At 38.7% G+C, this 13719-nt stretch overlaps 1 protein-coding gene across 1 annotated transcript in view; it reads right to left on the bottom strand.

Moving 5' to 3' along the window:
• SMARCA1 (SNF2 related chromatin remodeling ATPase 1) overlaps positions 1-13719 on the bottom strand; it is a 43053-nt gene that overhangs the window by 16017 nt on the left and 13317 nt on the right. Inside the window, exons 6-19 of the mRNA XM_070952104.1 lie at positions 13335-13514; positions 12209-12364; positions 11320-11451; positions 10846-10914; positions 8454-8563; positions 7115-7341; positions 6350-6471; positions 5339-5491; positions 5010-5142; positions 3702-3850; positions 3369-3488; positions 1787-1897; positions 1555-1668; positions 817-939 (exon numbers count right to left, since the gene is read on the bottom strand). Of these exons, the coding sequence (XP_070808205.1) occupies positions 817-939; positions 1555-1668; positions 1787-1897; positions 3369-3488; positions 3702-3850; positions 5010-5142; positions 5339-5491; positions 6350-6471; positions 7115-7341; positions 8454-8563; positions 10846-10914; positions 11320-11451; positions 12209-12364; positions 13335-13514 (1899 nt within the window). The remainder of the gene's footprint in view (positions 1-816; positions 940-1554; positions 1669-1786; positions 1898-3368; positions 3489-3701; positions 3851-5009; positions 5143-5338; positions 5492-6349; positions 6472-7114; positions 7342-8453; positions 8564-10845; positions 10915-11319; positions 11452-12208; positions 12365-13334; positions 13515-13719) is intronic.

Raw genomic sequence — 13719 nt, 5'->3', positions numbered from 1 at the left:
TTTTTCACATTTTATCACCGTTGCAGCATCCCCATGGTCACATGATCAAAATTCAGACACTTGACAACTTACTCATATTTATGACGGCTGCAGTGTCCTGGGGTCATGTGAGCCCCTTTTGTGACCTTCTGCCAAGCAAAGTCAATGGGGAAGCAAAATTCATTTAATAGCCATGTTACTAACTTAACAACTGCAGTTGATTTATTTAACATCTGTGGGAAGAAATGGGCCAAAATTCACTTAACAAAGTCTTGCTTAGCAACAGAAATTTGGGGTTCAATTGTGGTCATAAATCAAGGACTGCCTGTATTGATTAAGTTACCTCATTTGGGTAATGAAACGTCTGCAAGAAAACAACCAAGCTCAGAGAGCACCAAGCATTCTTCATTTCAGCCCTGAGCTACAAATATCCTCCTTTATTGGTAATGCGGGTTTTTTCCCAGCTGGGGCTTACACAATTATTTATTTTTCCCTGCCTCCAACAGCTGTAGGGGATGGCTGTCACGTTATGGTCAACAACATTATCTTATTTAGGGGATAATGTGTGAGTTTCAATGTAAAATATATGCATTAAATATCTCATTTACTCCCCCTTCCCCCCTTTGGGGATGGAGGGAGGGGCTGCATGTAGACCTGCCAACTCTGGCTTCGAGTCAACGCAATTACAAATTAATCCATATGATCAGACAACATTTGCAGTTTTCCAGGGGATAATTACGGTAATGTCTTGCACAGCAAGCAGACGGGTTGATAATCACAGGTTCTTCTTCTTTTTTAATAAGAAATAAACGTGAAGCCCAGAAGCCATATATATACCTGGGTGAGCAGCCTTTCTTTCTCTTCAGCCTCTTCGGCAGAGAGAGGAGCCGATTCATCAATCTTCCGCTGTTCCTCCTTCTGCACCTGAGCTGCATTTGGAAGGTCAGGATTCCTGGGGACCTAAAACCAGCAATGAAGTGAATGAATAGTAAGCGAGCAATGCTATTAAGAGTTCTGGATAGAGGCCTCTCTGGCTCCCTTTATGGCCTTTCTCTGAAACGCCAAAAGGCAAGATTGATGCATTTTTCATCTACTGGGGATTTGTTAGGAGAGGAAATATTTCTCTGGCATCGGGGCAATAGTAGAGAAACATTCTTTTTACTTGTGTTTACAGGCCTCAGAAAGTTCTTCAGGCAAGATGAACATAACCTATCATAACTCATTTCTTTCCCCTTCCTCCTCAATGGCTCGCAGGCACTTGTTCCACACAAGTGTACCAGTAACAGCAATACATAAGTAGCCAATACGTGTCCAGAGCTCTCTTTAAAGCTTCCAAAAGCTTCTGGATATCATGAATATAATGTGTGTGTATGTGTGGAGAAGACACAGCAGGAATACACACCGTCCAGTGCTTAGGCACTGAAGAAGTGATTTGTGTAATAACCTATATCCTGTTTGGAATGGGCCAGTGCTACAAAAAGTTGATTTTAAAAAGGATGCCTTTGTAAATTCGGAGGGGGGTGTTATTTAATTCTAGAGTATTATTTATTTAATATTAAGGTTGTAGTTTCTTACCTTATAACCTATCGTCTTCCGATAATAGAGGATTTCTTTTTCAAGAAGTTCAAATAACCGTGGTGGAAAGAATTGGAAATCTTGAATATTTGGCTGCTTGGGCGGTCGCGGAGCCTTTGAAATTAAACACATAATATGAGTATCAATGCTATTCTAATTTTTATTTGCACATTCATGAAAATGAATATATTAGCTCTTTGTTTTGTGTAACATAGAAAGTTACAGTGCTGACCTTTGGGATTTTAGGCTCACTGACACGGAGAGCTTCCCTAAAATAGGCATCCACAGCGTAGTTGGCTTTGCGTTCTCGTTTTGGAGGCTCAATCCATTCCATCATGCTCAGCTAGAAAAAATAAACTCATTAAAAGGGCAGGGAAGATTATCAGGTTCATGCTGACACAGGTGCTTCTTTTACAAAAACCTGAATAAATTGTTGTGCGCTGGGTTAATTCTTTCTGTATTTTTTTTCATGTTCTTCTCCTGAACAGAAGGATGCCTTTTTTTAAAATATTGAAACGTGAATAGTAAACAGAAGTAATGAACTTCCTTGCCATATGTTAAACCATACTAGTATTGAATTTGAGAAAATTAAGAAATAAAGGAGCACGTACATTGTTTCACGTGCATGAGCCTGGGTGACAGTTTCCTTCAGAGAAAATAAATTAATTGCATTCGTGGGACTCTTTTGAGAATTCCATTATGAACTTGACTAGGATACATTTTCCCAAGCATCCGTCGCCTGGACCTAGGTATAATTAATTTTTGGACCACTTTCATGCATCCTACATTCTACACTGGTTGGACTATGCTTATTTCATGCATTGACAGCAAAATTAATGGGGGATAGACATTTGGTAATTTAAAAAAAAAAATGGTTTGATTTACTGTATATGCTGGCTGGGGGACTCTGGGAATTGAAGTCCATAAATATTCAAGTTGACATAGTTGACAACGTTCTTGATATTACTGGATAAAATCTTCACCTATTTCTGTCTACGGGGAATGCTGGCTGATCTGATTTAACAGAATAATAGAGCTAGAAAGGGTCTTGGAGGTCTTCTAGTCCAACCAATCTGCTCAACCAGGAGACTCTATACCCATTCCAGACAAGTGGCTGTCCAATTTCTTAAAAACCTCCAGTGATGGAGCACCTATAACTTCTAAAGGCAAAGCATTCCACTGTCTGATTGTTCTCAGTTTCTCCTTAGTTCTAGAAGTCAATTAGTTTCCATCCATTGTTTCTTGTCTTGCCTTCTGGTGCTTTGAAAAATAAGCTGACTCTATCTTCTTTGTGGCAGCCCTAAAATATTGGAGCAATGCTATCATGTCACCTCTAGTCCTTCTTTTTACTAGATTAGACATACCCAACTTCTGCAACTGTTCTTCATATGCCTCCAGCCCACTAATCTCCTTCGTTGCCCTTCTCTGCAGAGTTTCCAGAGTCTCGACATGTTTTTTATGATATTGTGACCAAAACTGGATGCAGCACTCTCGGTGTGGTCTTACTAAGGCTTTATAAAACAGCACTAACATGTCACATGAGCCTGATTCTATCCCTCTGTTAATGCAACCAAAGACTGCATTGGCTTCAACTTTGCATCTCAGGCAACATCCAGAGGACAATAGACTTTCCAGTCACAAGTACACGCCAACCTAAATTTGGGGGGGGGGAGCCAATAATGAGAGCCTAGAATTTCACCCCAGCAACATCCAGAGCTTATTTTAATATTTTTTATGATCCTGCTGAAATCAAAAGTCATTCTCTGTAATGCAATTCATGCAGCTGCAATGCCCCATGTATATGAAAAATATACCTTTTGTTTCCCTCTGTAATCTTCCCCTTCAAAATTGTACAAACTCATTTCAGTGTCCATTGTGAAGTTCCGAAGGGAGCTTTCACCCATTTTTTGCAAACGTTCATTCATTTCAGCTGTCTAAAGAAAGTCACAAGTACCAAAAAAGAAAGAGAACATATTTTTAGAAATGTCTTTTTCATGTATATAAATACTATGGCTGATTTTAATCATTCTGTATGAAAAGTTAGCTAAGCTAACATATTTTTTTCCGGTTAGTTCAGAGCTGATATTTATTACAGATAGCAGAAAAAATGAACAAGGCACAGTGATTTATGTTCCACATTATCTCACCTTTTTTTCACCTCTTTCTAAAATAGTGGTAATGTCTTCATCAGTCAGTTCACTATCTTTGGAAGCGAACACGTGTGTTGCTCCGTGACGGATCATTTGCAGCATTTCATCTTTTGCTAGTTTGTTAGACTGCTGATCAATAAGCCTTCCTAATACATAAAACACAGAGAATTTTAATTCCAAACCCATTGTGAGTTCTATACTAGAATTATAAAGTCATATCCCTATCTAAGCAGGTTGTTTAATAAAACTACAATTAAAAAGTGGAAGTACAACAGGAAATTTAAATGTTTCATATCTTAGTGCCAAATTTAAAGCAAAGATTTACAGAAAGGATTGACTTTGACATGTGCAATTTGAGGAGAGCACCATATGATATTATCCAACTTTTACAGGACCATTAAATTTTAATTGATCAGGAGCACAATATGCTTTATAAGCATATATCAAGCAAAGCATTTATTTGGTACTGAAGTCACATCAAAAGTAGAAAACAAAGCCAGATACTGAACCATTCACATATTAAAACTGTACTCGTGTAATTTAGGTACAATTTTTTAAAAATAAGGTAGAAATTCCTTTGCCTGGTGCACCAGAGAACTATGCAGCAATTTTGTTCAGTAAAAAATATTTACAAGTAGTCCTCAACTTACAACCATCTGTTTAGTGACTGTTTGAAGTTACAACACTGAAAAAAATGACTTATAACCATTTTTCACTTATAACCATTGCAGCATCCCCATGATCACATGATCAAAATTCAGATGCTAACTCATATTTATGACAATTGCAGTGTCCCGGGGTCATATGATCACCTTTTGCGACCTTCTGACAAACAAAGTCAGTGAGGGAAGCCAGATTCACTCAACATCCTGTTACTAACTTAACAACTGCAGTGATTCACTTAACAACTGTGGCAACAAAGGTCATAAAATGTGGCAAAGCTCACTTAACATCTTAGCAACAGAAATGTTGGGCTCTTGTAAGTCAAGGACTACCTGTAACTGCTTATATCAGGGGTATTTTTCCAACTTGGCAACTTTAAGACTTGTGGATCAACTCCCAGAATTCCCCAGTGAGCCATGCTGGGAGCTGAAGTCCTCAAGTCTTAAAAGTCGCCAAGGTTGGACACTCCTGGCTTATATCCTCCATGTTTTGTCCACTCCAGTTGCCATTCTCTTTAAAGTTGAAGGAGGGAAACATCTCAAAGGAAGTCAGATTTTTCTAGTTTCACTATCGAACGCTACAGGTCAGATCCTGCCTTCTCTTAATTTTATCTCTGAATACCACAAATATATTAAACCATACCTTGCTGAATAACAATTGAATCCAGCCTGAGTTTTATCTCAGCTCTTTCTACTATTCTCTCTTCAACAGTGTTGTCAGTGATAAGCCGAAATACCCGCACGGCCTTTTTTTGACCAATCCGATGAGCACGATCCTAATCAGGGTAAATTAATAAAGGTGTAAGTGAAAAGATGCCGAATACCAATTTAAAGGCAAAGGTGAATGTATCGCTATTTAGTCTATTTTAATCAACCCTTCAAATGTAGTGTTTACATGCATGTTCGTTTTCAGTTAGCTTATAAGAAAGAGTGCAGCTACCCCAGAAATAAACCTTGAAGATCTCCACTTACCATCGCTTGTAGATCAACTTGTGGGTTCCAGTCTGAATCATAGAGGATCACAACATCAGCTGTTGCTAAATTAATCCCCAAGCCTCCGGCTCTTGTACTCAACATAAAAACGAATTTCCTGCTGTTTGGAGCATTAAAGGTATCTATTGCTTCCTAAAAAAAAAAAAAAAAAGATATATATATTTTTAAAGAGACTGTAAAAATACCGTTTCCTGTTGTTGTTTTGCCTGGTTTCTAAAATAGTTACAAGGAGAACTCTGACCATGATAGAAACGCAGGGAATCAAATCTCTTTCCTTCATGTCTCCAAGCAGTTCTACAAGCAAACTAGATCCCCAGCCTGTGAATTACAGAGAACTTCAAGCAGCACAGGTGATTCTCACTGGCATTCTTTGTAAATGTGCCTATCACTTATTTTCCCTTAAAGTGATACAGGTAGTCCTTGACTTGCAACCATTCATTTAAACAACCAGGCAAAGTTACGACGGTACTGAAAAAATGATGTACGACCTGGCCCTGCACTTACAAACTTGCACAAGATTGCAATTCAAGCCCTTGGCAACCGTTATGTATTTACAATGATTGCAGCGTGCCAGGGTCACGTGATTGCCATTTTCAACTTTCCCAGCGGGTTTCCAACAAGTAAAGTCAATAGGTGAAGCTGGAGTCACTTAACAACTTTGTGGGATTCAGTTAATAACCACAACAAAAAAGATAGTAAAACCAGGTAGAATTCCCTTAATGACCGCATCGCTTGGTGATGGAAGTTCCAGTTCCAATGATGGTCATAAGTCAAGGCCTATCTGTAGCTGAAACTCAAATCAGAAAGTTGAATGACATAGCATGCAATAATGGAAAATTAATCTCTGTTTATAAGGCCTGACAAAAGATAAGACCGCTGTCACAGCAAATTGGCACTCAGGAAAATAGTGAAGAAATGTTAGTTGGTACACAGCCTGTGTCCAGGATAGAACAAAATAAACGTTCAAGGGACTAGACAAATTATTCCCACCTCTCTCTCCTCGTGCGGTGTTTGCCCATCCAGGCGACAATATTCATAACCTCGCCACATGCAGTAGTCTTCCAATATATCCAATAAGCGAGTCATTTGGCTAAAAACAAGAACTCTGGAACCTGAGGGACAAAGGAGTGGTTGAAGCACTTTTAACTACACTTTGGGTTAATGATAATGAGAAGCATCTACATTAAATAGTTATGTCTGGGAATGAGCATTTACTGATATCAATAGGACCAAGGAATAATGGCTAACTTTGGTGGATCTTCATCAACTGCATGATGAATCTGGAATTGATTATTTATTTATGTATTAAATTTGCAGTTACTCAGCTGCATCACTCACTCATTCATTCATTCATTCATTCATCTCTATCCCGCCTTTATTATTTTTACAAATAAGGCAGCAAATATATCCAATACACCTTCCTCCTCTTCTTTTCCCCACAACCACCCTGAGAGGTGGGTTGGGCTGAGAGAGAAAGTGTGCCTGGACCAAAGTCACCCAGCTGGCTTTCATGGCTAATGTGGGACTTGAACTCAGGGTCTCTTACATTCTATCCTGGTGTCTTAACCAATGGACCAAAACCCTATATACTAGCAATGTGTAATATAAGACAATTAAAAATAAGATAATACAGAAATTGTGCAGGATAGAAGTCGTGTGGGGAAAAACCCCACAGAATATCACAACAAAAAAGTCCCACAAGGGGTCCCACTAGCCCAAAACTGGGAGGAAGGGGAAGGAGATAGTCTGTCTTACCCTGTTCTTTGAGTTTTGATAGTAATTTGTCCAGGGCGACCATTTTGCCACTATTGGTCACTAAATGAGTATCAGTGGTGTAAGGAGGGCCTGGTTCAGCCCCATCAAATAGGTACGGGTGATTACAGCATTTCCTCAGCTGCATCAGGATGTTCAACAACCGCATCTTGTCCATTTTGCCCGCTGAATTTAAGATATCGATATCTTTCATCAGGATCTTGGTATACCTGTAAGGTTAATTGGATAATTTAATAATAAAGGAATAGCACATTAATGTTTGAATATATAAAGGAGGAAAGAGTCTCGGTCATCTATATCTGTTTGGCCATTTGTACGTGACTTACTGTACAGCATTAAGCTTCTTTGCTTTATTTTCACACTCTAAAAGAGTTTTTCAAACCTGAGAACTCTACACAGTTTCTGCAAGTTCATCAATTTGATATTTGCTGCAGGGTAACAGCTACGGATATTGGAAAATTAGGGTATCACAGAAACAGTGTAACTCAGTAACTGGTGGGGATTAAAAAGGCTAGTTATAGCCCCAATAATTGCGGCTAAATTAACTTTACAAGCAAGAGAGTGAATGGAAGATTTAAATTCCTTTCTTCCTGCTAAAGGTTTCCCTGTCCAGTCATGTCTGACTCTAGGGCACAATGCTCATCTCAGTTTCTTGGCCAAGGGAGCCAGAGTTGTCTAAAGACATTTTCCATGGTCATGTGGCCAGCATGGCTATTTGCCGGAGGTGCACAGAACGCTGTTACGTTCCCATTGAGGTGGTACCTATTAATCTACTCGTGTTTACATGTTTTCAAACTGCTAGGTGGGCAGGAACTGGAGCAGGAATGGGTGTTCACCCCGTCAAGCAGTGTTTGGTCTTGAACCTGGGCTGTCAGCTTTCCAGCTGACAAGGTCAGTGTCTTTAACCGCTAAGCCATCCTGCCCCATTTCTTCTTGCTACCAACATAAAAATGGTCACCAATGCTCTAGGAACTGTTGGCTACCAAGAAGAGAACCCTGGAATTAAAGGGGGTGGGTGAGGCTCTCACAATTCCCTATGTTATCAATCCCAAAATGGCCACACACATTTTCGTCCCCATAAACAGTTTAAAAAGGAGAAAGGTTGACTCAGCCTTCCATCCTTTCGAGGTAGGTAAAATGAGGACCCAGTTTGTGGGGGCAATAAGCTGACTTTGTATAAAAAAGAACAATATTAAGGACCGCTTAAAAGAGGTTCAGGGACATTAATATATACAACTGCCAGTTGTTTTAATAAGGACCACCTTGCTTTCATCACATAATCAGTGTATCATTCTCTTGGTATAAGATTTTTAAAAATTACCATTCCCTCTGCATTTTGCTGAGGCCCAGATAAATTTTTACTTCTTTTTTAGGAGGCAAGCTTTTTTCCACTTCAGCTTTTATGCGCCGTAGCAGAAATGGCTTCAAAACCTGGGGGGTAAAAAACAAACAAGAGAAGCATAGGGAACATTTTAGTGACATCCCCGATTTTTCAGATATTTCCCCCTGTACAGGTAGTCCTCAACGTATGACAACTGGGACTGGAATTGTCGTTGTAATTTGCTGTGGTCATAGGTCAAGGCGCTATGTGACTCAATTTTATGACTGTTTTTACACTGGTTGTAAAGGAAAACACTTCAGTTATTAAGCAAATCCAATTATCATTAAGTGAATCCATTCTCTGGAATGGGCATATTTGCTGGAAACGGGGAAGAATATCACAAATTGTGGTCAAATAACCGTGGGATGTTGCAACCTGTCGTAAATGTGAGCCAGTTGCCAAAATGCAATCATGTGACCATGGGGTGTAGGGCAGCAGGCATAACTTCAAGGGCAAGTTTGTAAGTAGATTTAAGTCTGTTGCTAACTCTGAACAGTTATTAAAACAACTGGCTGTATCAAGAACTACTATGAAGCTTCTGCCATCTACCTTAAATACCATACTACATTGCCCGTAATCCCCAGCTTTACCGATATTATGGGAATTGTGTAAACTCCTTTCATTTTTAATTGAGGAAATGGAATGCTTCACTTTTAAAAAAGGAAATATATTTCTCCAAAAGCCATGCTGGGAAGACACAAACCAATAAATTCTATAGATGTTACAATGCTACATTATGAGCTCTGGTGGTGCAGTGGTTAGAATGCAGTACTACAGGCTACTTCGGCTGACTGCCAGCTGCCAGCAGTTCGATTCTCACTAGCTCAAGGTTGACTCAGCTTCCATCCTATCCTTCCAAGGTGGGTAAAATGAGGACCCAGATTGTTGGGAGAAATATGCTGACTCTGTAAACCACTTAGTGAGGGCTGTAAAGCACTGTGAAGCGGTATATAAGTCTAAGTGCTACTGCTATTACTCTAGATCAATGCTTTTCAACCCGTGGTATGCATACCTGGCAAGTGGTATGGGTACCCCGGGTTGAAAAGCACTGGGAAAAAAAAGTGTTAAAAAAAGTGTTGAAGTATAGGAGGGATGAGCTGAAGCGGCAGTACCACACAGATCTGTGGGAGAGTCAGCTGGAGCTGTGGTGTTGCTGGGGCTCTGCTGAGCGCCCAGGATCAGCGCACGCAGCTCCAGCTGATCGGCACTTCCGGGAGCAGCACACAGACTTGGGGAGTGAGCTGGAGCTGTATCAGAAGAGAAAAGGAGAGAAGAGAGGATATAAAAGGAGGTGGTTACGGCAGGAAAGAGAAAAAGAAAAAAGTCAAGGAAAGAGATGGGGATGGGGAAAGTGAGACGGAGAAAAGGAGAGGCTTCTTTGAGGCAAGCAGAGGGAGAGAAGGGGATAGAACAGTGCAAAGATTAATGTCAGAGAAACAGGCACAAGTTTCCCATTAAAAGTGTGATAAGGGGGTGTATAGATAGTCCTCAACTTACGACAATTGAGCCCAAAATTTATGTTGCTAAGTGAGAAATTTATTAAATGACTTTGTCCCATTTTATGACTTTTCTTGCCACATTTGTTAAGTGAATCACTGCAGTTGTTAAATTAGTAACACGGTTGTTAAGTGAATCTGGTTTCCCCCATTGACTTTGCTTGTCAGAAGGTTGAAAAAGGGGATCATATGATTCTGAAATACTGCCTTCCATCCTTCCAAGGTCAGTAAAATGAGGACCCAGATTGTTGTGGGAAATATGCTGACACTGTAAACCGCTTAGAGAGGGCCATAAAGCACTGTGAAGCAGTACATAAGTCTTAATGCTATTGCTATCATAAATATGAATCAGTTGCCAAGCATCCGAATATAAATCACGTGACACTGGGGATGCTGCAATGGTCATAAGTGTGAAAAATGGTCATAAGTCACTTTTTTCAGTGCGGTTGTAACTTCGAACAGTCACTAAGCAAACTGTTATAAGTTGATGACTACCTGTACTTTATCACTTTTTTTTTTTTTTGGTCATCAAGGTTTTGACACCTTGTTAGACAACTGGTGGTACTCGAATATTGCCAAATCCTAAAAGTGGTACAGTCTGTGAAAAGGTTTAAAAACTCTGCTCTACCTAACTCTTATTTTACACTTCTCATATAGACATATAGACATATATAGATTTGAATGTTATTTGTTTTAAAACGTGCATTTCTGAAAAACTATATGCAAGTCATATGGCCCATGCCTTTTGTAATAAATATTTACCAATTTAAAAAATCCTCCCAAACATATACAAAGCAGGAGAGTGGCACATCACACATCAATACCACCATACTTACCGCATGAAGTCTTTCCACAAGTTTTTGATCACCAAGACAATTTTTAGTATCAAACCACGAGTCAAAGTCCTGCAGATGTAAAAAATTCATTTTACTATTATGTTTGTAATTTCATATTTTCCCAGTGCTTAGGTTAGCTCAAGTAGAAATTATAGGACACGAAGAAAGAAACATCCATTTGGCTTGGAAATCAATATATCCATGTTGAATTGTTCCATCCTATACTATGTAAAACATACTCTTTGCTCTGAAATCATGGTTGTGCCACAAATATACATCACCAATAGCAGTTGGAAAAAGGGAGGAACCTAAACAATTGTAAAGTTAGGGTACAAGCATATTTTGCTATATGTAAATGCAAGCCATAGTAGTAAAATGTAAAAGCAATTGCGGTGATATAACGTTAAAAATTAGTTTGCTATAAAACGTGTAATTTATGCAATTGAAAGACTTCCATGTCAATCCCAGTCTCACCTCTGCAGAATTAAAGACATCTGGTAAAAGGAAATTGAGCAATGCCCACAGTTCATGAAGATTATTCTGTAAAGGGGTTCCTGTTAAGAGCAAGCGATTTGTTGTCTTGAATTCACGGACAATTTCTGATAACTAACAAAAAAACATGAAGAGATTTTATTGCCAATATATTACAAAAATACGTTTTTATTAATACTAACTCTGAGATTTGGAAAACAAAAGCTCTGGTCTATTATGATTTCTTAAAATTCTCTTACAGACAAATTGAATACATTGGGTGAAATCTTACTCTAAAACCTATTTTGTGTGTTAGAAAGAACTTAATAAAACAATGTCACATACCCCACATCAAAAGGCCAGAAAGACTTTCAAAAGTGTTCATCCAACTAGGATGAACTCCAGATCATTCTAACTCAAAAGAAGACATCTTGAGCCTATTCAAACTGAATAGATAAGTTTTCCATTGTCAAGGATGACTCTTCCGGAGTTTTTGCTACTTTATGCACAAGGCTGCAGTCTCAGGAAAGTTCATGGCATCATGGTTCACAGTCAACAGGAAGCAGGGGTAGATCAAAAGGGCCACCCAGTTGTTTAAAATCTGTGAAAGTCACAACTGAATACAGACTGGTGCTGGGGCAAAAAATCTTTACCAAAAGGTAACCCAACTTGTGAAGTTTCTTCTATGAACTCTCCAAGGTCCTGAAATTGTAAAGATGCTGTTCCATTCATCTTCTATTCCTCCTTAGATATCACTTCATTGATTGGATTGCTCAACCAGTCCAAGCAAGCTGAAAGTTTTATATATCAAAAATTTTTCGTTTTGTCCAAAAAACTTACCTTCCCTCCAGGTATTGTTCCTCAGTGTTTACCAAATAAAATTAAAACTTACCTTGGATTTTTCATTTTTTATCCGATGAGCTTCATCGATCACCAGATACCTCCAGTTAAATTTTTTGAAAACCGACTTTTCTTTAATGACCATTTCGTAGGAGGTCACACACACATCCCACTCTCCAGGCATCATAACATCACGGATAAAAGCAGCCTGTATGAAAAATAGACATAAAACAAACTCTCCAATAGAGGCAGCTTACAGTGTTGAAACAATGGCCATTTAGCAATGCCATTTCAGAGAAAACGGGCAGGAAGAAGAAACAGAAATATGAACTTTAGAATTAATACATTTAGATCATTTACATTAGTAAAGAGTTATTAAATAATATGAAAAGTGCATAACTTCCTGCATAGGGGAAAGGAGGATCTCTGTTCTTCAAAGGATACTAGCAGTGATGTTAAAACAAAGTTTTTTCCTCTTAAAACAGGAGAAATAGTATCTTCCTAGCAAACAGTAAACTTAACCTTTCAAAAGCATGCCTGTACTCAAAACACTGGATGAATCCAATACAAAATATGTAATTTACACCTAAATAAAGCTGAGTATAGTGAGCATTACTATCAAGCCATACATATTAAAAATTATATGCTGGTTTTAATATCTGCAACTCCCAGGTGTTATTCCAAAGATTTCAGAGACCAATAGCAATAGCACTTAGACTTATATACTGCTTCATAGTGCTTTCATTTTACCCACCTCAGAAGGATGGAAGGCTGAGTCAACCTTGAGCCTGGTGAGATTTGAACTGAACTGCAGCTAGCACTCTAACCACTGCACCACCTCAGCTCTTAGAGACACAACATTGGGACTTTACTTTTCACCTCTGCTTTAATGCTATTCATAAAAAGTATTTTTTAAAAGTTTAAACTGCAATACTTTTACAATAATCAATGAATCATTTTATACTCTGAAACAAAGTTTCTCCACCTTGGCAACATTAAGACATATGGACTTCAACTCCCAGAATTCCCCAGCCAGCATGCTGGCTAGAGAATTCTGGGAATCAAAGTCCACATATTGTCTCAAAATTGCAGAAGTTGCAAATAAAGAACTGGGAACATTACATCCTGACTTACAGAGTAAATCTCCAACTGACTGACTGACTAAGAGTGACACTTACTCTGGCATCCTTGTCTCCAATAAGGCAAACTGCTCGTAATGATGGAACCCAACGTTTAAATTCATTCATCCAGTTATGCAAAGTTGATTTGGGCACCAGAACCATATGTGGACCAGGAATGTTTCGATAATGCTTCAGATAGCCCAGCAACGCAATTGTCTGTAATGTCTTTCCTAGACCCTACAACAGTTTTAAAAACAGTATTTAAATGTTACGCATCTCTTTTTAACAGTTCTGAAATAATCTCCATCCATAATCATGCATAAAGGAAGCTTATGATCACAGTATGATCTATGGAGTCTAAATCAGCCATAATTTCAATATATTGCAATATACAAATTACTATTCTGATTAGCATTTGTTTCCAGACAATAAAATAACTTCT

This window comes from Pituophis catenifer, unplaced genomic scaffold, assembly GCF_029215685.1.
Source record: "Pituophis catenifer annectens isolate HBS135680 unplaced genomic scaffold, rPitCat1.0.hap2 SCAF_11, whole genome shotgun sequence".
Lineage (NCBI taxonomy): Eukaryota > Metazoa > Chordata > Lepidosauria > Squamata > Colubridae > Pituophis > Pituophis catenifer.
Note: the sequence above shows the minus strand (reverse complement) of the source record. Positions and strands in the feature narration are given on the sequence as shown.